The sequence below is a fragment of the Diadema setosum genome, chromosome 5 (assembly GCF_964275005.1).
Source record: "Diadema setosum chromosome 5, eeDiaSeto1, whole genome shotgun sequence".
NCBI lineage: Eukaryota > Metazoa > Echinodermata > Echinoidea > Diadematoida > Diadematidae > Diadema > Diadema setosum.
This window is the reverse complement of record NC_092689.1, coordinates 31,263,632-31,290,107: the sequence shown is the minus strand read 5'-3', so window position 1 is coordinate 31,290,107 and position 26,476 is coordinate 31,263,632. Positions and strand designations below refer to the sequence as shown.

General features: G+C 38.7%; 2 protein-coding genes across 2 annotated transcripts; one reads left to right on the top strand and one right to left on the bottom strand.

Annotated features, from left to right (window-relative positions):
• Positions 1 to 7,612: 7,612 nt before the first annotated feature.
• LOC140229287 (mitotic spindle assembly checkpoint protein MAD2A-like) lies at positions 7,613 to 14,973 on the bottom strand. Its single transcript, XM_072309562.1, has 5 exons — positions 14,888 to 14,973; positions 12,428 to 12,574; positions 11,364 to 11,484; positions 10,300 to 10,403; positions 7,613 to 8,409 (listed from the first exon to the last, which is right to left on the bottom strand). The coding sequence occupies exons 1-5, from the start codon at positions 14,961 to 14,963 to the stop codon at positions 8,237 to 8,239; spliced, it is 621 nt and encodes a 206-aa protein (XP_072165663.1). The 5' UTR covers positions 14,964 to 14,973; the 3' UTR covers positions 7,613 to 8,236.
• A 1,532-nt stretch (positions 14,974 to 16,505) lies between these two features.
• Positions 16,506 to 25,819, top strand: LOC140229286 (cation channel sperm-associated protein 3-like). Its single transcript, XM_072309561.1, has 8 exons — positions 16,506 to 16,769; positions 17,337 to 17,492; positions 18,376 to 18,492; positions 19,183 to 19,371; positions 20,317 to 20,502; positions 21,855 to 21,926; positions 23,621 to 23,778; positions 25,087 to 25,819. The coding sequence occupies exons 1-8, from the start codon at positions 16,557 to 16,559 to the stop codon at positions 25,166 to 25,168; spliced, it is 1,173 nt and encodes a 390-aa protein (XP_072165662.1). The 5' UTR covers positions 16,506 to 16,556; the 3' UTR covers positions 25,169 to 25,819.
• The last annotated feature ends 657 nt before the right edge of the window (positions 25,820 to 26,476 follow it).

The following is a 26,476-nucleotide window of genomic DNA, read 5'->3' as shown; positions in this document are numbered from 1 at the left end:
AGAGATTTTTCTCCTAACCACCACTTACTCCTCATAAGCTCTTTGGTTTAGAGGCACATCGAAGCTACAGTATAGAAAAGTAAATTGGCGTGAATGTGGTGTAGTGTATTTTGCTTTCTGTTGTGTGCCCGACACTCGTACCCCTCATCCTAGCTGTTATAATAATCCATTACTTTCTGTGACGTATGGTTTTTATAATGATCCGTTGCCATTAATTACATGTATATATGTATAAAACTAAACGGATACATTTATAAGTCTGATCAGAATCAATGTCATGGTTCTCTTCTAAGAAAAGTAAATTCCCCAAGATATTGAACACACCTAAGAAATTGCAAACTAGCCTCAAGGAAATACATATAATATGCTTGTATGTATGTGTACAGCATACATTGACAACATAACTTCACTGTAGTACTGGCTCGAGTTTTCCATTGTAGCTCAAGCTTGTTGTCATAGCAACTAGACTCACCTAAATCTTTGAAAGATTGTACCAGATTGTGAAGATTGTTTCCATTCATTTCCAGACTGCCTATAAGATTTATTCTTTGCAAACAATGTATGCAACACACAATCAGACACACCACAGATAAACTTTGTATGAATCTGCAGATGCAGTCAGTGACATTTTTATCTCACTTGCATCATTTAATCCTTTACAATGCTACAAGCAGTGAAGGATAATGGTGCTTTACAAGTACTCGTTCACATATTATTAACAAGACAATGTAAATTTATTAACAGGTACATACCCCTACAAGACACTGTCGGTACCCAAAAAGCCCACACTCCAGCTGTTTCACTGGTGTCCATACATATACATTTACCATTTCATTACCCATTTCTCAAACCAATTAATCATTCTCAAATATATTTAGTTGGTATACGCTGTATTACAGGATAACAGCTTGACAGAATATTTCTTAGGCCTATATATTACACTATGCTGTCATTGTTTGTGTTGTACAGCAGGAGCAAAATATGTCGTAAAAGTGTGATAAAGATGACAAATTCTGCACTTTAGCTGTTTCCAGTCCATTCTCAAAAACAATCTCTCAGATATAGCATATACAGTGTACTATCAATCATTCATAATTTGGGAAAATTGCCACAAAAGCACATGTACTCATCACAAACAAAATAAATAAGACACTTTAAACTTAATCATCATAAACTGCTTTTTCCTATCTGACATTACAAGTCTGAACATTACATAAAAGAACAAAATAATATAAATTAATTAATTATTCACTGGCTTGAAGGTGTACAAGAATACAAAAGCTATTGAATAAGCATATACTGTGGTTTCCTTTACAGAAAAAAGTGAGGCAAATTCGGGCTCAGCTGTGACAGTTCATATGACTTGAAATCTACACCAGGATATTAAAAAAAAAAAGGGAACAGAAGTGGCATGACTTTTGGCCATCTATGCAGAAGTACCTAGAACATTGCGTGTCATGAAAATAAAAACATGTACCATGCTCTTCTGCGCTAAACAAATTAGCATTACACAGTGATTCATGTAGCCTGTAATGTTGTGCAAATTGCCATATAAAACATGCTTTATCTAATCAATGATTGTTCAGTTGATGTGACGTAGTATTCTAGTGTCTGCCAATGAGCGCAAAAAGGAGTTAGTCTCTGAAACCCAACAAAAATGCAAATTTACTCCTGTTTGCCCCTTAATGCATTTCCCATGTAAATTATGTGATTTTACTTGGTTGCACATCAGCAAAAAGTGTTACACCTTTATAACTAGAAAAGCCCTTTCGTACAAACATGAATCTCTCAATCTCTACCCAAGCAAGATTTGCATAATTTTATTGTGTTCGTTTTTTGCTGAAATGAATATGAAGCGACAACGACAGATGTGATAGACTGTATTCATGGAACCAATAGCTTTCTAAATACTAGATGTGCCATGTATAACATCTACACGAGGCAGCTACCAAATCCTGAAGGTGACAGGTAGCAATGGTGACTTTATATATCTGTACCCAGTCACTGCGCAACATGGCAAAGAGCTTCACAAAGCTAAATTCTATTTTCTGCGCTCAATTACAACATGTAGGAGCCTCTGTACCCATTGTACATGATGAAGAGAAAAAGATAAGGTAGTATCGCAAATTGTTGTGCAATGAGGGAGGGAAAGTGGATAAGGGATTTCTGTTCTTGACAGGAAAATGAAGTGTTTGTATATTTAGTGTGTACAACACATACCTGGTACAGTGTACTCTCAAGCAAAGGTTTTCAGTTACGAGTGTACCACAACAAAGTGCTACAGGATGTGCCAACTGTGCACTGTTGAACCTCATGCTTGCATTTTATAATAAAGCTATTGACTCGATCAGCAGTATATTTAGCACTGTCTTTTTACAATTTTAAGCATAGAAGTGTCTTTTCAGGCATCTATTGATAAGTTGTGAATGGTGATATTAAGTTTAAATGGTTCATAATGAGAATTGGAAGAGAAATATGTCTTTCTATCTTTAGCTGTAGTGTAAATAGATTCCACATATCACAAGCATTGTTATGTGACCAGTTCTTGACATAAAACATTTACAAAGACATTATCTTTGTGAGCTTCCACTGTCACAACCTTTGCTAATGTGCATAGCCCATAAACACCATTAAGATATGCAATTATTACAACATGCCAGCATATAATATATTGAAGCTCATTCATTACATTCTCTCAGTTCAAAGTTCAACAAGCAATCTGCAAAGAGCACAGCCCACCAGTGACATCAATTAAAGGTGCATTACGCAAATATGACCGATTTGGCAAGTCAGCACATTAAAAAACAAACAACACTGCCCTATTGCAAGTAGCACTGAAGGTTTGAAACAGTGAATGAGAGCATTCTACACTGTACATAAAAAGATTGTGGTATTCATAGGTGTGTGGGTTTCATGAGTACATTGGTGCCACTGTCGTAAACTTCAACAGCTTAAACATTGTGCTGTATACTATAAAACCAGAAACATTAGTGGCATGATTTTTTTTTTTTTTTTCAAATTGGAGCTAATGACCTTTTTCATGGCATGACATTTTCACGAAGGGCAAAATAATTCTCCATATCGCATATAGCCGATATCAAGGCGGTATCAAGTGATATCGTTCGATACCTCCGATATCGAACCTCTCAGGCTGGGACAGTAACTTCCGGTTATTGATTTGCGTGTGTGCTTTTCTATAGGCGAACTTACAAGCTTTGTTTTGGATCCAAAGAAATATATTTGTTTTGACTTTAGTTTGTTTATTTCCCGAATATAACTATCCATTACACCATGGGGTTTTTCTGTGAGGCAGTACCGCTCAGAGTGTACTTCTGATGATGCTAAAAGTAAAAAAAATGGACAAATATCCGTGCTTCGAGCAGTAGAGGTGCACCACATGCACAGGCCGCGAATATTTTTTCCGTACATGGAAACGCTATGGGCCTACTCTCTGCGCGTGTACCTGCTCTCCACAGACTGCATTTTCTTCGACCCATGCTCGCCATGCCGCGGCACCGGCTGCCTTGGCTGACAATCACGATGCACGATGAATAATGTCCCATAGCGTTTCCATGTACAGAAAAACTGTTCGCCGGTAGCGCATCGAGCTAGCTCGCACCACTGATCTCCCCTCTAGAGAGGGAGATCAGTGGCTCGCACGCATGAAACCGGAAGTTACTTTCCCGAGAATTAAAGGTAAAAAAATTAGAGCGCCACACGCGTTCAGATTCGGAGAGCTATATGCGATAGGGAGAATTGCCATTCAATGCACTGTGTACAGACAAAACCTTTCTTGTGCATTTTACTTTCGCAAATCCTGGCTCCTCATGAAAGTCTCAGGCAAGCGAAAATTTCTGGTTTTACAGTACATTGTATATAGCAGCAGTCACACAGGCTTTCACAATGTACATACACTCAAGTGTTCACAAAGTGCAATTGCCATTCAATACATTGTGTACAGACAAATCCTTTCATGTGCATTTAACTTTTGCAAATCCTGGCTTCTCATGAAAGTCTCATGCAAGCAAAAATTTCCGGTTTTACAGTATACAGCGTATAGCAGCAGTCACAGGCTTTCACAATGTACACATACACTGTAGTATCATGTAACAGCAGCACATGTACAATCTACACAAAAAGCACAGAACGCATATCAGCAGATGCTTCTTACAAAACTAGAACAAGTTTATATCTTGTACTGTTCACATCATAAACAGAGTAATTCTAGTTTGCATAGTGTCTGGTCAAAGTCTCCCTTTTCAAGATCACATATCATGCGCCCCAGATTAGGTGGGAAAAAAAGAAATACATTTAATAATCAAAACCTATAGGAGCATGGGAAAAATCTATCCTGAACCATCATGTGAATGAGATATGTTTGAACGCCATCAGAGCTCAAGTGCAAACACTCCATTGTATAATCCAGCATGAATTGATTAATGATTAATACTTTGGAGAGAGCGATATACATGTATGTAATTGTAACAAATCATATTACAGTAACCCATTAACAAAGCATTGTATCTCACAAGACCCCACCTCATAATTACTCATGACTAATGACTTGTTTCTACAGCCAGACGTCATTCTAAGCTACACCACCTCAACCTTCTCATAAGGCACTTGATACATAGCAATGATGACATAGTTGAGCTTACTTAGTTTGTGTGCTTATCATAATTATTCATTGGCACAGCTTCATCAGGGGGATTGGGAGAGAAGCAATGGTGTTTAGGTACTTTACTACACTGTGAATGGAGAATAATCACCATGTGAGAAACTTCCAGAAAAGTGATTCTCTATCACATGGATCCTGGTCTTTGGGGATGATTTTAACCCATTGAGGACGGACTGGTTTTCCCCTAGACACCTGCCTGAATATTCTTGGGACTCGTCTTCAACGGGTTAAAATAGACCATCACTGAAGTGTTGATTCCTGGAATGTGTTACTAGTCATGTACTGTATGTAATAAGCAACATCTGAACATACACACTGTATGCCTGGCACTTTGGTATTTAATAGCAATCAACCCCCAAACCCAAACACATACAAACTCATCGACCAACCCCTAGGGTAATCTATAATCTCCATAAACATGAATTCATCTAAAAAACTGTACAGATATGAACAAACAGAATTAAGATTCAGCTGATGAAAAGCACCAACAGAAGCTACTGCCCCTTGTATCCACTCACTATTAACATTTCTTTTCTTTTTTATGTGAAGAGAGCACATTGGAACATGAATTAGTAACACATTACAGTTTGGCACAGTCCATTGGCACAAAAGAAAAAAAGAAGGAAGATAAACACATTTTAACATCTACTAATGCATGCGCCATGTATTTGGCGAGTTTACTTTTAAGCAAATTGGGACTTCCCAACAAAATCATGAGAGGTTAAATTCGTGATTGTGGAGTACAGAACTGAATGGAGAAATGTATGTGTGCACGTCACATTCATGTCAGGATCAGAGGCGATATTTTCACCAGTCTTTAGATTTGCAAACACCACCTGACTCGCGAAATTCACAAAAATATAAACCTCATGAAATATTTGGTATATGCAGTAATACTTAATACAAACAGCATAAGAAGATGAATGGCATTACCAACATCATATCAAGGAGCTTCAAACATATGTATTTGAAGTTCCTTGATCATACAATGTACATACAATTGTATTTTTTAAACACATTCAAACAATTAATGATGAGTTGGCAGAGAACACCCTTTAATTTGCAGGGTCACCACAATACTATTGAATAGAGAGTAATCCTGATTCAAAAGTTCTACTCACAGAAATTCATACTGCAGCTCCCAACCGGTACCACAATATCTAAATTATCAGAACTCTTTTGTGCACTTTTAGTGCCGATTGGCACAGAAAACTATACATTGTATAGCGCTGGACACACTGTCCAAAGTCCCCTACATCTATAAAGGGTTAAAGGGATGGTATAGTATTGGTGGAGACGAGAATTTAGCTATAAGCTTTTTGCGACATACTAAGAAACCACCTATAGAATGTTACAGAACATACAATTCTAAGGAGATATTTAAAGTTTGTTTGATGAAAATCTGTTGTAAAATGTCTGAAATGTCCAAGATCAAAGTAAAACAGAGCAATCCTAGTAAAAGGTGGGTCCAACCTTCTTTTAGGAGTGCTTTGTTTTGGATATCTCAGCCATTTCAAAACCAATTTTCATCAAATAAACATTGAATTCCTCTTGGAATTACATGCTCTTTCACATTTAATAATAGCATTCTCATTATCTCACCAAAAAGAATCAGAAACCTAAAGCCAGATTTCAAACAAAACTATACCATTACTTTAAGGCTTTTCCAACAAGATTGTGCCATCCCCATAGCCTTTGAACACAAGCCCCATCAGTCTCCCGAGTGACGTGCTTGAAAGAAATTCAAGTTGTAGTTTGATATTTGCTACATTTATCTCAATACCAACGCTTTCCTCAAATAAAGCCACATGACAACTTGTAACAGCTGGCTACAATTCCCAACGCAACCTCTTTACTGTGGTCATACATTGTACAGTGTAACCCTTCAAATATGGCAATTGCCTGAGGAATAGTTTTTCACAGGTTACAAAATTCAGCCTAAGGCTGAGTGAAAGCAAGACTTTTTTTTCTAACTTCCCAATCCTCATAAAAATCAAATTACTGCATTTTTATCAATACAATCATTACTGCAAGCCAATTACTGTCAATATATAAAGATACTGACACTCTGGTAATCAGGGTCATTATCTCTGACATGTTCTGTGTATTGACAGTGATAGTGAAAAAATCAAAATAATTGTCATACATTGCAACTGATTGACAAGTTACCTTTCACCTGTCACCAATGTACATTATCTAAACATTGATTATTCAGTGTTGAAATCAATGCCCCCCCCCCCCGAGATATTGGCCGTCAATATTGCAATCGCCATGAAAATTGGTACATACATGTGTACGTTACCTGTGGCGTAATCATTTTTAGATTTTATATTGATAAATCATTCTACTATATGCTTGAAATTATACATTCTGTTCTAAATCAGAAAATAAAGCTCCAAGAATCCTAATTTTTGGTGTAAATATTCTTCACAGCATTCCTAACAATGCACTTGAAAAAAAATCGGGTGTGAAAATTAACTGTTCACATATTTTTGCTGTATGAATTTCTTTTCTCTGTTCTTCGACCTTCTCTTTCTTTTCACAAAATTTATCACATAACTTTTTCAAGCATAATCATGCTAAAATGAATTGATTTCAGCCAATGAAAGTGAAAATAATCATATCTTTTTGAATAAGATGAGAAAACTCCTTTTGCATTGACTTTGTAAACAAAATCACATTTTTGAGCAATTTTCGGTCTGACGAGCATGTGTATTAAAGGTTGTGCAGCATCACAATGGTATGCCCAATTTTTTGCAAAAATGGTATCATAATATGTGCGAGACTTGAAAGTAAAAAGTCAGCGAGTGGCACAGTATACAAAATTTGGGTGGCGGAATGGCCATGGAAAATGTCAAGGGGGTCGATGCACCCCCCCCCCCCCCCCCCCCCCCCCCCCCCCCGGCCATTTTAGGGTTAAACCACATGGGGAGGGGGAAGAAGAACCTCATACACACTCCCGGGTCAAGTACTGCTCGTACAGATTAGGATGCATGTTCTGTAGGAAGAAAGAGAAATATATGCACCCCTGCATGGCACAATACCTGTAATCTTGATTGAATCCATCCCAAGACACACTAAATCATCTGAAAAAAGTGTGCTGTTTATATAACCAGTACAGGCTTTATAGGGTCAAGACTGATTAAATGCTTTTACCTCATGCAAAAACATGAGCCACATGCATAGAAACCTTCAACTCAAAGTAAAACATGTAAAACAAGCTTTATAACATAAAGAAAAGGGAGGTGTCAGATCATGCATACTTGGTAGTGCTTCATTTCAACTATCCATCACCAGTGGACGGACAAAGCACTTGTCCAGACTGCAGATGACCAGGCTGACCATTGCAGCACACACGTGCGACACTGGAAGGCTTGTAGAACGCGACTCTCCTCCAAGCGAGGCAATGTGCCAAAAATGCCCTTAATAAAGGATGTGCTCAGGGCACAGCTGACGTTCACAGTAGCTCTCTTGTTCAGTTGAACAATGCTGTCACTCTTGTCGAACGGAGCATCATAACGGAATGTGAAGTTTTTCTCCTCAACGGTTGGATGACTCCTACATACCATCCATTATCTTGTAAGAGACCATGGTGTCCACTTTGTGTATCGATGTTGTGAAGGAGCGCAGTCTCACCTCCTCTGAATTGGCAATGAGAGCGGGTCCGGATTCTTCCCACTTTTCGGGGGTTGCCAGGTCCTTGTCCGTGTAGATCAACAGGTTGAACTTGCCTGGTGAACAGAGGCACAAAACAAGATTATACAAAGCTAGTAGAACAGCTGTTACACTAGCAACCATCTCAAATACTTGCTTGATAGTCAAAGAAATGGATGATCTTGCAAATGTTACCTTCCAGTTACAGTATATGGCATTCAGTTTAATGCTAAACATATCTTGCTGACATCTCACCTACTTCATCCCCTGAAGAATTTTCCTGGATTTTGCTGCTTTGTATCTTACGACCAACACCTCACACAGAATAAACTTATATTCAATGTACTCCAAAATATAATTTATATTACACCATCAGCCACCCCGAGAGCAGGAAGTGTGACACCTGATTTTAAAAAAAAAAGAAGAAGAAAAAGTTAAATGCTCTGGTTTTCACACTGTATTGAATAATTAAATTCATTTTATTAATCACAAGGAAATAATCAGTGTTCTATCATTCGATGTAATTTAAGTGGCATTTCAGACAATTTTTATAACTTTACATCAAATAGTCCATAAATTGACAGTGCCACGTACAAATTTGTTGAATTTATTCTGATCTGTGAGCAGATAAACCAATACTATGAAAAATCTAAAACATAATACACTGAACAAGAAAGATAACATAGGAGGCTCACACATTCCAGTTTGTTCTGCTTCCTTGAGCTGGCCCTCACTCATGCATTCTTATGGTGAAGCTGTCATGTCACCCTCCGTGTTCATTGTCAATTGCTATGAATTTTGAAATCATTCTTATTCCTCATCCTGATCACTTTACACTTTAAAACTCTGTGCCCAGTATAACCAATTTATAAGTGTTCACATGCAAAAGTCAAAAAATCATCTGGAAGTCACCTTTAACTATTTGTTTACACAATAAATTCAACCAATGGAGATTGCTGCATGAATGTTTTGCCATTGGAGGAATATTACAACCGGTCAACTATCACCTGATCAGATTTCCTGAATCTCTTATTGGCATCAATTTGATTAACGCAAAGAGATAGAATAGGCACAAGAGGGCGTAGCCCTTGAACGGACGCAGCCGTGTAAGGCAGGCCGTGTTAGCTGTGGGTGCCAGTCTTGCCTGGATCCTGTACCGTTATTGAACAGTAGATGGCAGCACACTGTTGAAATGCACTTGACTCCTATTCTTCAACACAGTCATCCACAGGCCCTTCTAGTTGCATCTCAATGTTCAAATAATCCCAATGCTTAAAGGTCATAATGCTCAAATAATTTTGCAGTCCATGCTCAAGTTTCCATTGTTTATTTGTGCCCCAACAACAAAACATACTTGCATTTATGAAAATAAACACAGCTGCGGGGGGGGGGGGGGGGGGGGGGGGGGGGGGGGGGGGGAATCACTCCACGTATAAACTATAAGATATGACTTGAAACTAGACTGCCATCAATTACCTGATCAGTGCATGCACTCCCTCTTTAATTTTTGATGCCCCATTTGTGTGCATGTGTTATGGCCAGTGTGCACTCTTGTGCATATAAAATCTCTTTGGACTTACCCTTCTAATATACAGAAATGTTTCATGAGCTCTAGAATGAGAATGATCTGGGCACTGTCTCATGAAAGTTGTCAGCTCCTATAAGTTGTCAGTCTCTGACAATCACAATAGCAACAGTCGCCTGACCTGAGCTTCTCAGCCAATCAAACCCAAGGATTTTACTGAAAGTGTCAGAGACTGACAACTTGTCAGGTCTGACAACTATCATGAAACGGGGCCCAGAACATCTTTCTCAATGAGTTCACAAAATCTGTGGCACAATGACATCAAGCACAACAAAACCTTCTCTGTAATTTGATGCAACAGCTGTGGTCCCATGTTCCCAGAACAGAATGTTGCAACTTCATATGCTGCAGTTGATACAGACACAATGTCATCTTGACTTACATGCTGTTTCTAGGAGGGGAAGAAATGTGACTGATGCTGTGATTTGCTTGATGACTGCCTGTATACCCTTGTAGATCTCTGCATGTGATTTCTCTTTGGGTTTGCTTGCAAAGAAATGATATAGAATACCTTTTCATAATATATCTTCATTTAAAAGCCACTCAGCAATCTTAACTTTGCATTGTAACTTGATACATGATTAAAATGCACCTTCATATCAATTGTTCAAAATATCTGGGGAAAAAATGCTGAGCTTTTGTGTGTTTTTAAATACCATCTCACTGAATACTTACAATGTACCAACATTACAGGTGACTTCATAAATATATAAAGAAAACAATCACTCTGGGGAAAAACATTTTTAAAGCTCAAGTGACTGATTTTCATGATAGTGTGTCTCATCAAGATTGGGACTTTTGTGGGCTACATGTACTTTTCAGAGCATTCTCCACTTGGCCATGATATCAAAAGCAACTAACTTACAGATGTTCACAAGTACTGCCTCGGAAACATGAATTTCCAAATTTGTATTGATAAAATGTTGCTGTCTCTACCTGCAGTCAGAATGAGCAGCTGACAACTGTCATATTCACATTGTCACACATATTTTGAAAAAACAAAAAACAAAAGGGGGAGAGAAAAAAAAGAAGACACAGAAATTGTCATCCACTTTTATGGGAATGATGATGTATTGTGTCTTATATCAATATATGACTACTTTTCATGCAGAGTAAAACCATCAAGGTAACCACTAATGTCAAATGGAAGAGAGCTACTAAAACGAGAGTTGCCACAGCTCAACAATGAAAGATTGAATCAGGTCTTCACTGGCTTCAAATCCTGTAGAAGAAACCTGTGTTCGTGAGCTTACACAGGCAAATGAATACACAAAGGTGGAGCATACAGCAATTGTCTATGGTTTGAGATGCAACTGCAAGCCTTCACCTCACTGCCAAATGTGATTTATATGCATTGTACTGGGATAAAAGCACTGTCTTAGAGAACATAAATGGACAAGAAAATGGGTCAAAAGTTTGGGGTTTCAGCACCCTCGGACACTTCACCTTTCATGGTTGACCGTCTTGTCGCACTCAATGTCAAACTGCCACCTCTCCATGACCTCATCCGTTTCTTCACTGGACACGGTGACCACGACTTTCTGGACGATTTGCTGGTTCAGCCAGTCTATGGGGATGTGGCAAACAAAAATCACAGAAAAAGGATTCGTAGTGATCAACAATTTTTAGCTCGCTATCCTGCTATGTGGATAAGATGTGAAAGGGGCCGCAAAATTGAGAAACAAGGAAGGGAGCATGCATTCCTGATAGAAACAATGACAGTAAACAGAGTAACATCAGGAATGTCACTAATCATTGATCAAAATGGATAAATGCTTTATTTAATATGGCTCGACTCCATGGCCATGTGTATCACATAATAGAAAAACAAAATTGTGTCCTGGATTGTTTTGCTCGGGACTGCTTATCACAGAGTACCACCTATTTTATATATATACAACACCTGAGCTCTTTGGGCTCTCTGGGCAACATCCTCCTAATTTTGGGTATTTGGGTCCCATCCTAGCCCCCCCCCCCCCCCCCCCATAGGGCATCAAAATCATTTGTAGAAGGTTTGATCCCCTCAATCCACCGATGATTCTCGCCAAGTTTGGAAAGGATCCAGCAGGGGAAGACGCACACTAAGCGATGCATGACGCACAATGCACACTGAACCACACCACAATATGTCATACGGCCAACAATTGCCACAGCTCACGTGAGCCATTTGGCTCAGGCAAGGTGATGATAATACTTTAAGTATCTGTCAAAGCATTTGACACGGAATATGAGAGAGAAATAGCATCTGTCATTTGTTTGTGAGTGAGTGGAAAATAAATTATGCATTCTATGATAATATTTGCAAAAACATAAACCTGGTGATATTGGTAAGATGTCCAACAGCTAAATATGTTTCAAGTTATTTTTTTTTCATGCTCACAGTACTCAATAACCAGGTTGAGCCAGCTTATTTTCCTTATTTCAACGAGCAGATTTTCAAACTGTTACTTGACCAAGATCACCTGGCAAGCAGTGCACCTCCAGTATGTTCCTTGTAAAGCCCTACTCACCTTTAAGCTGTTCCATGACAGTGTTGAGATAGGTCTTCAAAGCCTCATCAGTTGTTGTTAGTAGTGGCAGCTTGTACTTCTCACATCGGGAGAAGGTCTCTGCAGGATAGATACCTCTCTGGTACAGGAGATTGTTGATGCCGAAATCTGAATGTCATCAAAGTGTAATTCAAAACAGAGAAATAGATTTAAAAGTACATCTCATCTAAGTTGGAATGCTATTGTCTTCATAGGAGGGAGTCCCATCATGTTGGAGACTGTGTGCTGTTGTGATTGGATTGGCTACCAAATATGGTAGAAAAAGGCAAGGGAGAGAGATTCCTAGGTACTATCGGAGGAGTTATAATACTCACTGCCTACATAGGGCGAACTATGTATGTCTGCAGTCGCTACATGAACGCCCTACCTAGCGATGGCAGACTTCGCTCCACGCGCGCACAGAACATTTGTACAGGGCGTACCTGAACATTTGAACTTTTGTGTGAGTCTGCACTCCTTGCTTTGGCTTCTTAGCTGCTACGAAGCTGTCCAAAATGATAGGGAAAATATGAAAAAAAGCACGGAAAATTTCAAGTCGGATCAGGCCGATAGGTCAAGGTGTGGCAGCCCTGCATTAAGCAAACTTGCTGGCACCCGGCTGCGCTTTGGTGGGTCACTGCACATTGGTTGACTAAAACTCGATTTTTGTCAAAAAGCGCTGCCAGAATTATTTCTTCTTTTCATCATGGAAAGTGGACACTTGTGTGTATCAAAAAATCATTGTGTGAATTTGCGACAATACATATATATATATGAAATATGTCAGAAGTGAGATTGATGATAAGTGAACAGGGGACCTCACGAGCATCTTGGGCCAAGGGCCTCATGACGATTACAAAAGTGCTCATTTGGCAGGGGGAGAGTACCTTATGACTATGAGTATGAGCAGGAGCGCCCCTCATGAGTGGGTTTCCCGGACTGAAATTGTAAAGTATCGTCTACATGTAGGGTAAAATCCCCAGTATTCGATCATTTAAGCTTTTCTGCAATATTTTTTAAACTACATAAATACATACATCATATCTACAGTAATGTACACTGTAAAATATATCAAATTTCTTTAACCTTAATTTTCATTTTGTTAAATATTCTACAGAATTTCACAAAATCCCAAAATATATCACAGGTCTTGAAAATCCCAAAGAATACGGTCGCCGCGATCAGAATTCGGTCACGCGATATGCACGTTCAAAGTCAATGTGTGTTCAAGGCAGCTGAAAAATGCGCCACACACTACCTTGTTGGCGCAAAATTGCATCGGGGACGTTGCGGCGCCCATTATATTGGTGACCGAATACTGGGGAGTCGACACATGCATTCAACCCTTGTACATTGAGTCACTGCATCAGCACGTATGGACATTTTGTTTTTCTTTTACTCTGAGCTTGTGATAAGCGAAAAATCCCACAAGAGAACGGCATATTTCTCAATTTTTAGAGCTTTTTCGCTACCCATACTCTTAAAACTGGGCTTAATTCGCATGCACTTTGGGAAAGTCACGCCGATTCTGCACTTTTGACGATGGAATTTGGGATTTTGGATGGATTTTTGGAGGGGACTAAGGGACTTTCCTGTTGTGAATGAGTGCGCCAGTATGTGAATCAATGTGATTAGCGTGTGTTGTGACAGTAGAACTTGCTGGCTGGTGATATAGTGATAAGTGACCGAATTTCGGTGAATGACTGAATACTGCCTTTACTGGTAGTGGTAGGCTTACCCTAAGTAGAAAGTCTACTAGACCTCTCTTTACGTAAGACCTATGCTAACTCAAGTTTACTTTTCTACCGTAATCTATTCATCACAATGTCATTGACATTGGCTTTGAGAAATCTTTTTTATTTTTTTTAATTCTAGCCATGACATGAAGAATTTATTGACAAATTATGGAAGGGAATAAATATGGTAACAATTGGTATTTTACTACTACTACTACTACTACTACTAGAGACCTATAACGTATATATAGATGATATGTGATGACTAGATTAGCATGATGAATAGGCAGCTCAGTCAATCATAAATAAAGCAATAAGTGGCCAGACTTTAAGTACATTAACTTAAGTACATAGACATAAATGTCTAGTTAGTTGTCTACAGTGTAATGTAAACTCCTCACTGGCACTGCACTGCATCACATTGCGAGATACTAGTACTACTAGCAGCTCGTGTAGTGTAAACGCTACGTTTATCAGTGTTTATAGTAGCATAGGCCTAGGGATAGACTCGAGAGATTCACCACACCAGTCTGTCTGCTAGCTGCTGCGGTGTTCTCCATAATTACACAATCATAAGCACGTGGGACTACTATGTCCAACTCTTGACGGTTTTTTTTTCCAAGGGCAATTCAAAATTGTCTTGTCGTGAAATAAGAAAGAATGTCACTTCCATTAGTTCAAAATAACTTTTTTTTGGTATACTCACAAAAGAACTCAGCCACAATATCACTGGATCCTTTCAGAGTGATCGTGTTTTTCGTTGCCTGCTGTGTCCCCGCCATTTCTGTTCGATTTTGATGATAACGTGTGATTGGTTCCTGGCAAGGCCGGCAGCTCCATGCGATGCTTTAGTATAGTACAGCTGTATTGTAGTCTATTACGCAGACCCCACACTAGGTCGGGGGGGGGGGGGGGGGGGGCAGGGGACAAAGCAAACGAGAATGACAACCGAACCAAAACCAATGTGACCAACAACAGACATACGAACAAATATATAATATATAAAACCATTTTCTTTTTTTTAATTTCCTTTAGACAGGTGACAGTGTTAAAGGGGATTAATGAAGATGAAAATGACACAGTATGTATGCCCCTGCAAAAAGTGTATTAACAACCTCACTCACAGTCCCACAGCTCGGCCCGATATTTCCCTTTGAATGAATGACCGAAAGAATGAAAGAGTAGATCCGTTTTGTTTATGTTTGGATCCCATCCTACCTCCCTGAACCAGGCCAAAACGGCGATCTCCTGCAGGTTATTTTTCCGTTCCTACACCGATCTATGCGATATCATTGTTGTATACTTCCCTAGGGCCTCTATTGTGTTGTTAACTTGTGATATAAGCAACAGTCTGCAGTCCAATCTGGAAGAATTCTAATAAACACTGAAGGAGGCAGACTACAGAAGTTAGCTCAGAAGAGGAGAAGAATATTGACGATGGTCACTAGTGGGTTGAATCTAATTCATATTTTGTAAACCTTTGTGTATATTGTATGTAGTTGCACAATGTCTTGTTACTGCGTACAGATATAAACAGCGAGGAGAGAGGAAAATGCAGAATGAAACCAAACTAACAAGATAGGCCCTATACTAGCTGCAAGTCCCTTTATAAGTACTGTGAACTTGATAAAAAAGAAAAAGAAAGGAAAACAATGCAAAAGTACTTGTGATGGGTATGCTCTACCATTGATAAGGGCAGTGTATTACACTATTCCCCAAGGAAACTTAATTGAAAGCACTATACTTCCAGAGGAGAGAAACTCTTATAGATGTTTCTCATAACATTGTATTATTGCAAACGTGTGTTGTCGAGACTTCATGCTAATGAAAAATACTCTTCGTGCTTTTTTTCGATTCAATACATCTCTGCTGTTCAATCTATTGTTCGAACAGCTTCGTGTTGCAGAGAGACATTTCCTGTCACACTCGTGTGCTCATCACTTTGCAAAAAGCCTGAAGTTGGGGAAATTTGAACTCGGTAAGAAAAATCAGATTGTTTTTGTGCAAACAAGCCGCAGAAAAGACATGTCCACCACAGGGGGAAAAAAAAAAGAAGAAAAAAGATAGAATTACTGAAGTCTTTTCCTCTAATGTTTTTGCGGGAGATAACGATTGGCACCTGCAATTTGATTGGTCAAGTAATGTTTTGCAGAAAGACTGCGTGAGAAGCAGGGTGCGCGCACTCGTTTACGCGCATTCAGGTCCGATGACAAATGCCTTGCGCGTGAGCAACGCAACTCTATAATTTTTTCGGTTCCTATTAGCTAGCATGGAGAAAGCGCATTCATCTCTTGCAAACAATCAGAACAGAAGGAATCTCATACATCTACCTTTTAGATTTAGTTTTTAATAGGCTGTTTGTCGAACTAGTCAAGATGTCGTCAGACAGCCTCCCAAGCCTCACTCGTCAGGACAGCGATGTCATCATCGACGACGAGGGAGAACTTAAAAAGTGCGTCCGACCCGACTACGAGTTCCACCGTTTCATCCAGCGATTCACCGAGTCAAACTGGTTCAATGGTATTATTATGGTGACCATTGTTCTCAACGCACTGGTGATGGCCATAGAAACGGGAGATGAATTGAAGGTAATACGGGTAGTAAATGGCATTGAAATTCGAACTTTGGGAAAAACAATAATGTTATGCCCCAAATAAACAAGATAGGGCCGATAATTCTTGCATTTGCTTTGAATTTTCGGATTCTCCAAAGCCATGGAAAATTCTTGTAAAGTTTTAGAATTGGATAGGGTATGATACCTGTTTCCAAGACAATAGGCCTAATCTTAGGGGGTATTGTTCAATGATAGCTTCTAGGTCTAAATGCAATGTGAATGTGATGTAGGAGCAATAATATATCAAATATAAAGCTATAGGTCTAATTAGTTCTTTAGCTGTCATTATGGGGTATGGAGGGGAATTATTGTGTATGTCAAATACCCATACATAGAGTGATGGCCATATGTTGATTTATGTTGATAATGATGTTGATATGTTGATATTAAGTGTAGACGACACTCTAAAGAACTCCTTGTGAAAATGCGTGACGTCGTTAGGTGCAGTTATGATATTTATTACATGCAAATCATTCTAATCATGATATTTATTACATGTCAATCATTCTAATCATTTATTACATGTCATTCCAATGAACAGGTGCAGTACCGGACTGTATTTGTAACTTGTGACGGTCTCTTCCTTGGTATTTACACCACCGAGTTTATTCTCAAAATCTACGCCGAACCTGTCAAGTACTTCTACAGCAGCTACAATCTGTTCGACTTCACCGTCCTCGTGATTTCTTTCATCCAGGTACATGTATATGTTCTGTCTGAATTCCAATTCAATTAAAATGTCGTTGTATTATATCCCGAAGTTGAGGAAAAATCGTACAGCTGCGATTATCTTCGATAGTGTCGCGTCAGTTCATCTTAAAGGCATAATTTACCATTTGCAGATGAAAGCATTAGTGCTTTAAAATAGTTCTAAAATGTGAGTTAGGGATAGAAACAGCCACTGTCGAAATTTGAATCCGTATAATCGATGTTAAGTGTTGTTAAATAGACAAAATGTGAACAATAGTTATAATAAAACTGTTTCCAGACTAAACCGTGTACAGTTACGGTTTATTGAGAAAAACCCTGATATCTCCTTATATTTTAGGTTTTATGGCAAATATTTCATATGGTAGGATGTTTTATGATACAACAGACCTACACATATGCATCAAATGTAATATCTTGAATATTTTTGAAATCACTGCTCCCAAAGGTAAACTGGACCTTTAAGCCATAATTTAATATGCGTACGCATAATATGCCGTCATTCGTAATTGTAGAGTGTATTTGAATGGCCCGTTTATCCATAACTCTGGTTGTTTGTTTGCTTGTTGTATGTTTTGTCACATTGTCATGTAATGTTTGTCATACATTGTTACATTTTTATGTATGCACGTTTTGTTAAGTGAAAATAAATGAAGTAAATGAATGAGCTTCGCAGTTTTCATTGATTACTATGAAACCTGCTATTACACATTCTTTAATTCAAATTCACAGATAAGGTCCTTTTCTGTTGAACCAAAGAAAGTTCTGCCAGTTGTAATCGCTTGACAACATCATCACTGAGTATTTTTTTTTCTCTCTCTCTTACACGTTACATCCATTCTTCTGATTGATTTGATTTCGCATCTTTGAAGATTTTACTAGGACAGATGCAGACTGTGAATGGACCGAACTTGAACGCCCTGCGAACACTCCGGGCTTTGCGCACACTCAGAACGTTGCGAACTGTTTCCTTTGTCAAGGGACTCCAAGTAAGTAATAATGGAGAAATAGTAACAACAAAGCAGATGTTTGTGATAAGCAAATGTTTGGAAATTTGGTCAGTTAATTACTGATTAATTACATGATGTCTGTCCAAGTTCAGTTTCCCAAAAAGGGACGGCATTGAAGTTTATTGACTTTCGTCAGCTCAGATGCCAAGCTCAGATGTGGATATTGATTTTACGAGTCTCGTGTCATCTGTATCAAACACACATCCTATAGATATGCTTTAGTTCCACTATTTTGAGTAAAACAAAGCTTTAAGTTTGTGCAACGACGAAGGAAAGGGAGCGACTGAATCAGGCTGCGGGGTTTTGTCCCTTCATTTTTACTGACGTCGTATATTTTTGTCTATCCACTTCTGACGCGTTTCACTCATTATTACTTCACCCGATACTTTGTGAATCTGGAGCAAGTGACAAGAAAAGCACCGCCCATTGACGTAGGCGTTAGTGCAACGTTATGACATCTTTACTTGGTTGTCTCTCGCGAGGACGACTGTTTCTGCTCAAAACTTAAAATGCGAGTAAGATTATGAACAGTTCTAAAACACTAATTATTCTGATTTGAACCCTGATACTTGCTCGCTTTCATCAAAATAGTACAGCATACGTCATTTACCTCCGCTTGATATTTTATTTTACTCGCCGTTGTTGTCAACTTGGTCATTATTTTTCGAGGTCCTGGTCAATGCCCTGATCGACACTTTCCGGAACTCGGTCTTCAACGTGATCCTCCTGCTCCTGCTCCTGATGTTCCTCTTCGCCATTATGGGCTACTACTTCTTCGGCTACAAGGAGGAGCACTCGGACAGGGAGAACTGGGGCAACCTGCAGGCAGCCATGATGACGCTCTTCACCTTCGTAACGGTATCAGCCTTAACCTTTTATGTGCCTTCTGTGCCGATTGGCGTACAGTGTTGTACACACTGTCCTAAGTTTCCGGCACAGAAGGGGGTAAATAATAAGGGGCGGGAGAGAGGCGCGATGGCATAACACTGAAAAGCAGCGGATCCAACCAAGTGCAGCGAAAGTGCAGAACAAGTTCCAAGAACAAAACAAGAAGAGACATAACCAGTAAGAGCCCATTAAAACGAAGTTATTATTGAATAACAAGCAGAAAAAACAATGCCAACACAGCAGAAAATAGACCCTGTCATTATACGGACGGACCTTATTACAGGAAAATGTGCCTATAAAATGCACATACTGTATGGGAAATAATTATCATTGTTTGCGTCGATTTAAATAAGTCTGTTTTTCTGTCTGTCTCTCAATTAGCATTTTATTTTCATGCTTTTCCTACCCGCTCCTTCCATTGTCTCATCCCTTTTGTCTTTCTTCCATCTGATGTGTCACAGTCAGCTATAAATGGTGCCCAAGCAGCAAGATGATCAACCTCTGAATATTTTAAGCATACAATGTATTGCAAATAGTCTTGTAGTGGATGGTGATTTAAGGATACCCGAAGGATGAACATGTCTGCATGCTCCTATAGGTAAACAAGGAGTGCGTACCAGTTTGTCGAATGCTCCCAGGCCGAATTATATAACCAGGTAAATGTTTAGTCACAACATTCTCTGCATGCCAGGCTTGTGAAGCAAAATCGCTATAATCTAATGATTTCATTAAGCGGGAGACAGCGAAGAGATAACCATACTGGTTAATGGGCACTCAAAAGTATAGTAAAATATATTTTGACGGTTACTAATCGATGTCATGGATCAATGGGCAAACAGTGGTGATAGGAGTTATTATCATAACGTAACGACGGAATTGAGGCCTGTGACATAACGTCTTCATGACTGTGTACAGGTGGAAGGTTGGACGGACATGCAGATGGAGCTGGACAAGCTGGGAGAAGGGTCCCGCATCTACACGGTCATCTTCATCATCCTCGGCCACTTCATCTTCACCAACGTCTTCATCGGCATGATCATCATGAACATCCACGAAGCCACGGAGGCGTACCGTCGGGAGCAGATGATTGAGCGAGAGCTGGTATAAACTACGGAAGCTTGTATACCCGGGACCTGTTTCATAGAGCTGTTCGTAAAGTTAAGCATGACTTTACGAACGACTGAACATTATGAAGTGCCAATATGTGTGCCTATTTTTTCCCCTTATGTTTTCACCAAGGACGACTGTTTGTCAATATGTCATCTACCTCGGGACGAAAACACATTTTCAACTAAAAAGTGTATCAACATGTAAAAATAATCGTTTTCATCTACACATTTCAACTTCCAGCTAGTGAAATTAACAATGATTAGGAAACTCACTTGGCTTGCCATATTTAAGTCGTGCGTAAAATCGTGCGTAACTTTACGAACAGCTTTATGAAACAGGCCCCGTTTATATTCAGGCACAAGCGAGATGACGAAATAATTCCTCCCCTTCTCAACCAGTTTTTCAGTAGGAGAAGACGAGTAGACGAGATTTGAGATCTCGTCATCTCTCCTTCTTGGGATCCGAGAAGACAAGAAGGCGAGATATGAGATATCAGTTCAGTTCAGTTCAGTTTAATTTCATTTTATTTTCCATCCGACATCCAACAAAGAATACAACACAAAATACATTACAACATCACATTATTTTATTATGATCAGTTTGCAAAAAAAAAAAAAAAATACATAGAGCAATATAAATCGTATAATATATGATAAGATATTCAAAGATTCAAAGATTCAAATATGAAATGGACAACAAAGAAGAATAACTAAGAACATTAATGCATACTTTGAAATGTTGACCGAAAAGGATGAAAAAAGAAGAAGAAGAGAGTAATCATCATAAACAAGAGTGATATCATCATCTCGACCTCTTGGATCAAAGAAGGGGAGAAGATTCACAAGTCTGGCATCCGATTGATGTGCATGAAATGTGTACAACCCCCTAAAATGTCATCATTGCCAAGTAAATTCAACTAAAAAATCACTTTACTCGAAGGATTAAAATTTAGGTTTCATTGTTCCAAGTTGAGGGCGTCAGTGGGATGTACATCTATTTATAGCACAATGCCATGACTACCACGATGACATGTATTTAGATGTCACATTAGGCAAGACGAAGCACGGAAATAAAATGACAAGGGACATGTGGCTGCATTCTATTATGGTAATCTGTAATAGCAATCGTGATTTCAAGGAGTGTTAAAATATGAGAAAAAAAAAGCTGTGCGCGATACAGTTACTGAGACATAAAGGTTACATGATGACTTACACACAACTATATTTGCTGATAGAAATACAAAAGAAAAGAAAAAAAAAACCTTGCTTGAATCAAGACAATGTTTCAAATATTATCTCGCTTTTCCCTCTCCTCTATTCAACCACTCGTCATTGATTCCGCAGACGATACAGCGCAAGAAGGAGTACATGATACGACGGCAGCATGAAGAAGTCAGGCAGATGCTGGAGAAACAGGTATGCCATTAGTTTAGTCAGTCAGTCAGTTAGATAGTTAATTAGTTGATTATTTTTTTTTTTTCTTTTAAAGTGTCCCCGGTCCTCTTCAGTCAGTTCTGCAACTCCTTCATCCTGTAGCATAATATATCATGAGAAAATAGAGTTTCATGGAATGAATTATGCACAGAAAATTTCTATTAGTTGAAGAGATGACACAATTTCATCTCGTATATTATGCAAAGAAGAAGGTGGCTGACGCATAAAGACGAACTGCACTGCAATCAGCACATCACCAGGGAGGTGCATGCTGGGAGAGAAAATTTCCTTGTATCGCAAATCAAAGGAGGCCTAAGTGCGAAAAAACAAAACAAAATATAAATGAGCTGAAGGAAATGGCTCTGACGTCGGGTTAACGTTATCGTTTACTCAAAGCGTCGTCGTTGTGACCCTGAATCCTCTATAGATAATAATAATAAAAATGTCGGTATTTCACAATGGCGAAAATAAGGCATGTAAGGGGGTATCAAAGGGGTGTCTTCCAGACAGAAAATGGACCCAATGAACCTCACGCGATGGTTCGGTGCATCTGTTCATGCTGCATGAAATCAGAGCACTGAATTCAAATTATTATCATTTGATATCATCGTATTATCTTTCCTAAAATTCAAAGCATCCTTGCAATAATTTCACGATGGCAGCGAGGCAGCGGGTGAGACCATCAACGGATAGGAAAATTATCGAATAAAGAAAAGAAAAATCAAGGAAAGATTCACCATGAAAGATGTAGATTGCCATCAATGGGAAGTGACAGGAAATTTGTGCCTTTATTTCTCACCGTAAACAGGAAATAGTTCCAGATAAAACTAGCTATAATGCTATCATCCGAGTATCATTGTAACATAAAACGCCACTTTCGGGAGGAAGTTGATACTTGCCAATTAAGCTGGGCGACTTCCTCATCTCTCAAGTTAAGTTTGCGAGACATCGACTTCAAGAGTTTTAGTGTCCTCATCAGTGATAGCATGGAAGAGACAAAAACACAGAATTAAATATACCCTGAATCGAAATTCCAGCGACTTATGTTTTTGATTCATTCAATACCACTATAAATCCATCTGTTTATGAATAAACCCCGATTACCATCATGTCATACATTTCCGACTTCACAGTGACTTAGACCCAGGTTGACTGCAAGGGATTGTAGAGTTTTGGTTGAGCCCTAAATTCCGATTTTTAACAATTTTGATGAGATAATGAGAAACCTCTTATGAAATATGAAAAAAGGATGTAATTCCAAGATGGATTCAACGTTTATTTTGATAAAAATGGTTTTGAAATGGTTGAGATATCCAAACGAGAGCAATACTTTGTTTTTGGATGTCTCGGCCATTTCAAAACTGATTTTCATCTAATAATTTTAGAATTCCTCTTAGAATGATGTGTTCTGTATCATTTCATAAGTGGTTTCTTGGTATCTCACAAAAGGTTAAAAGCACGATTCTCATCGCCACCAATACTATATATTATCCCTTTAAAATGATGAAGAAAGTAAGAAAAATGCATCTTGGTCACTCTGCAGTGTGGGTAAAGCCGAAGAAGGAAGTGGAAAAGAAAACCCCATCTTGATGGGAGGTCGCAACTGCCTCCTTAAGAATTAATGTCACAGTATTTCTGTCACTATTTTTCCTCCGTTTTCCTATCGAATTATGCAGAGTCAAGGGCACTACAAAGACTTCTACGACATGGTCAAAGAATTTCAGAGGACACTGCGCCACGATGATTACGCCATCTCCGTTGACCTAGCGACCAGTCTGACTTGGATCGAGGCCTACATCACCACCCTCGAGCACCAAGATAACACCATGTTCAGGTGTGTAAACATAACACATGAAGGTATCACACACCTGAATACTCCGTATTATCAGCTAACCCCTTATGCATTCAATAAAAACGGGGAAATTATTCATAAATAGATAGTTTCTCTTTAATCGGATGGGCAAAGAAAACAGATTCCAGCGCCTTTTTTTAAATGAATATCCTTTATGCATATTCTTATATTTATAGATATTCACATTCTACAAGCTTTGCCTTTTTAGTGGGTACCTCCATATTTCAAAGTTTGCTATTGTTATTTTATCTTTATCACTTCAGTTCTCATGACAATGTACAAGGTTCCACAATTATTTTCTGCTCTTCTCAGTTTACTGAGAACAGGGTGTTAAACCCGGTGAAGTGGTCCCGCCTCACATCCAACTGGACCCCATGAATACCATAGCTGATTATGGGCTATCCAGCCATCTTCTCAGATGGAAAATGAACAAACAAACAACTTCGCTTTGTTTATGAAACCTTATTCTCTGTTACTAAGGAAAGTGAAAACTGAAATGTCTATGTTCTTTTTGAAAAATTGAATTGATTTGAATTGAATCGAATTGATAACAATCATAGAATACAAAACCAAGATGCGACGAAGGAACATGATTCGAACCACTTCATATAACGTTTAAAAGAATTGAATTTGAATATGATTTGTTATGTGGCCGCTAAAGTTCCTTTCACACATGGATGATTTACACGGCAGTTCATGGCTGTTTGGTAATCCGCCATACTCCATTGAGGAACTTACGTGCCAACACCGTATTCAGTCCTGTGCAGTGGATTCTTTAAGCTCCTCTATCACCTGTCTATGATATCTAGTTTACGAGGGAAAACTTGATAGCTACTTTCAAGAGCTCAGTTTCGATTGTGGAACTTCTCTTCGTCTGATTTTGTATGCCATTCTTCCATGTTTGACTTTTCAGTTGGTGTACGGTTCTATTTTTTTTTTCTTGGTTTTATTATTTTAGTCTTTGATCGTTGTGGTGTGTGCGTTTTTTTGTTTTTTGTTTTTCATATTGTGGTTCATGTCAGTATTATGTGTCAAAATGGTCCCAAATTGCTGTAGGCCTATAATATCACAGCTTTAAAATCACAACCCATAAACAACTTTTTAATTACAACACTGATTGAAGGGCTGCTACTGCTCTTCATGTAACCAATACAAGTGGACTAAGTGCTTTATGATATCTGGTTATGATAATGTATGTTTATAGTCTTATCACTAAAGTGTGAGTTATATAATCATCATTTTCTCCTTCTTTTTCTTTTTTTTTCCTTGGGGGTATATAAATTTCCACAGATTACAGCAGCTCCATTTTGAAATGTGCAACCTCCTGTCCATGGTTCTGGAGAAGAAGCTGAAAGAGAGATATGGGCTGTAACCATAGCAACTGGAAAGAGGAGAGCAAGATGTATTTATCAGGAACGAAACTCAAGAAATAACTCAATTCTGGAAAGCCAATAGGCTTACATGCTGTTAAATGTGGACTGGTGTGGTTGCAGAAGTGTAATGCAAGAATCTATTAGATAAAATTTACAAAAATGCTGAAGCTCACTTTAGCGATCAATATTTCAGTGACATTGGGTGATTTCGAGTTCGGTGCTAGTGTTATTATCACGGGCACCATCAATAATACCGAACTTGAAATCAGTTGTTGTTAGTAGGTCCTCAAAATTATTATGACGTTGTTTCGGTAGCTATGTTTTAGTGTTGAGCCCGGTGCTGAATGCCGTCTGATGAATCGAGCTCCACAACACTCACTCTAAGGGGGCGTTGCAAGAAAGTTGCAATTGATTGCAAATCCCCAAAATCTATTGCAAATCCTGAAATCCATTGCAAATTTGCAATCAATTGCAAGTTGCAATCAATTCTGTTGCAAGAAAGATGCAATTGATTGCAAATCGATTGCATCTCTGCAATCAATTGCTAATCAATTGCAACTTTGCAATAGATTCAGGGGTAGTTGCAAATTTTGCAATCGATTTGCAATAGATTACAAATGTCATAATTGCGGCTGCTTATATAGATGCTGGGGGACAAATTTCCAAACTTGATCATTTCTTTTAAGAAAAAAGAAGAAAATATTCCGTATAAATGACATTTTTATGTAATGTCTGATTGTGTAAGATACTTTCTTTTTTAACTTACACAAAGTGTATAAGGGGTTACTCAGTATACTAGTATATGAATCAGCATGTGGTCGGTCGGGCAGTCCGTTGCAAATCTTGCGTCACGAACTCCATCTACAGTTTTGAAGCAATTTTCATGAAACTTGGGTTACATGATGACATCGAAGTGAAAATGTGCACGACGTTTTTTTTGTCTTTATCGGAGAAAGCGTTGCCATGGTAACCACAATTTCCCAAAAAACCTTGTGGAGTAAACTACTGCCACAGTATTTGAGTAATTCATTTCAAATTTTATGTGTATAATGATTTTTAGGTGTAGTTATGTAAGAAACACTTTGTGTTTGTACCCGACAAGGCGTTGCCATGGTAACGGCATATTTTCTTGAAAATCTTGTGGAGTGAACTCCTTCCACAATTTTGAGGCACTTGAACTCAAATTTGGTGCACATAATGACATTGAGGTGTAGATGTGCAAGACACGTTTTTTGTGTTTGTCGGAGAAAGCGTTGCCATGGTAACCACAAATTTCCCAAAACGTTGTGGAGTGAACTACTTTCACA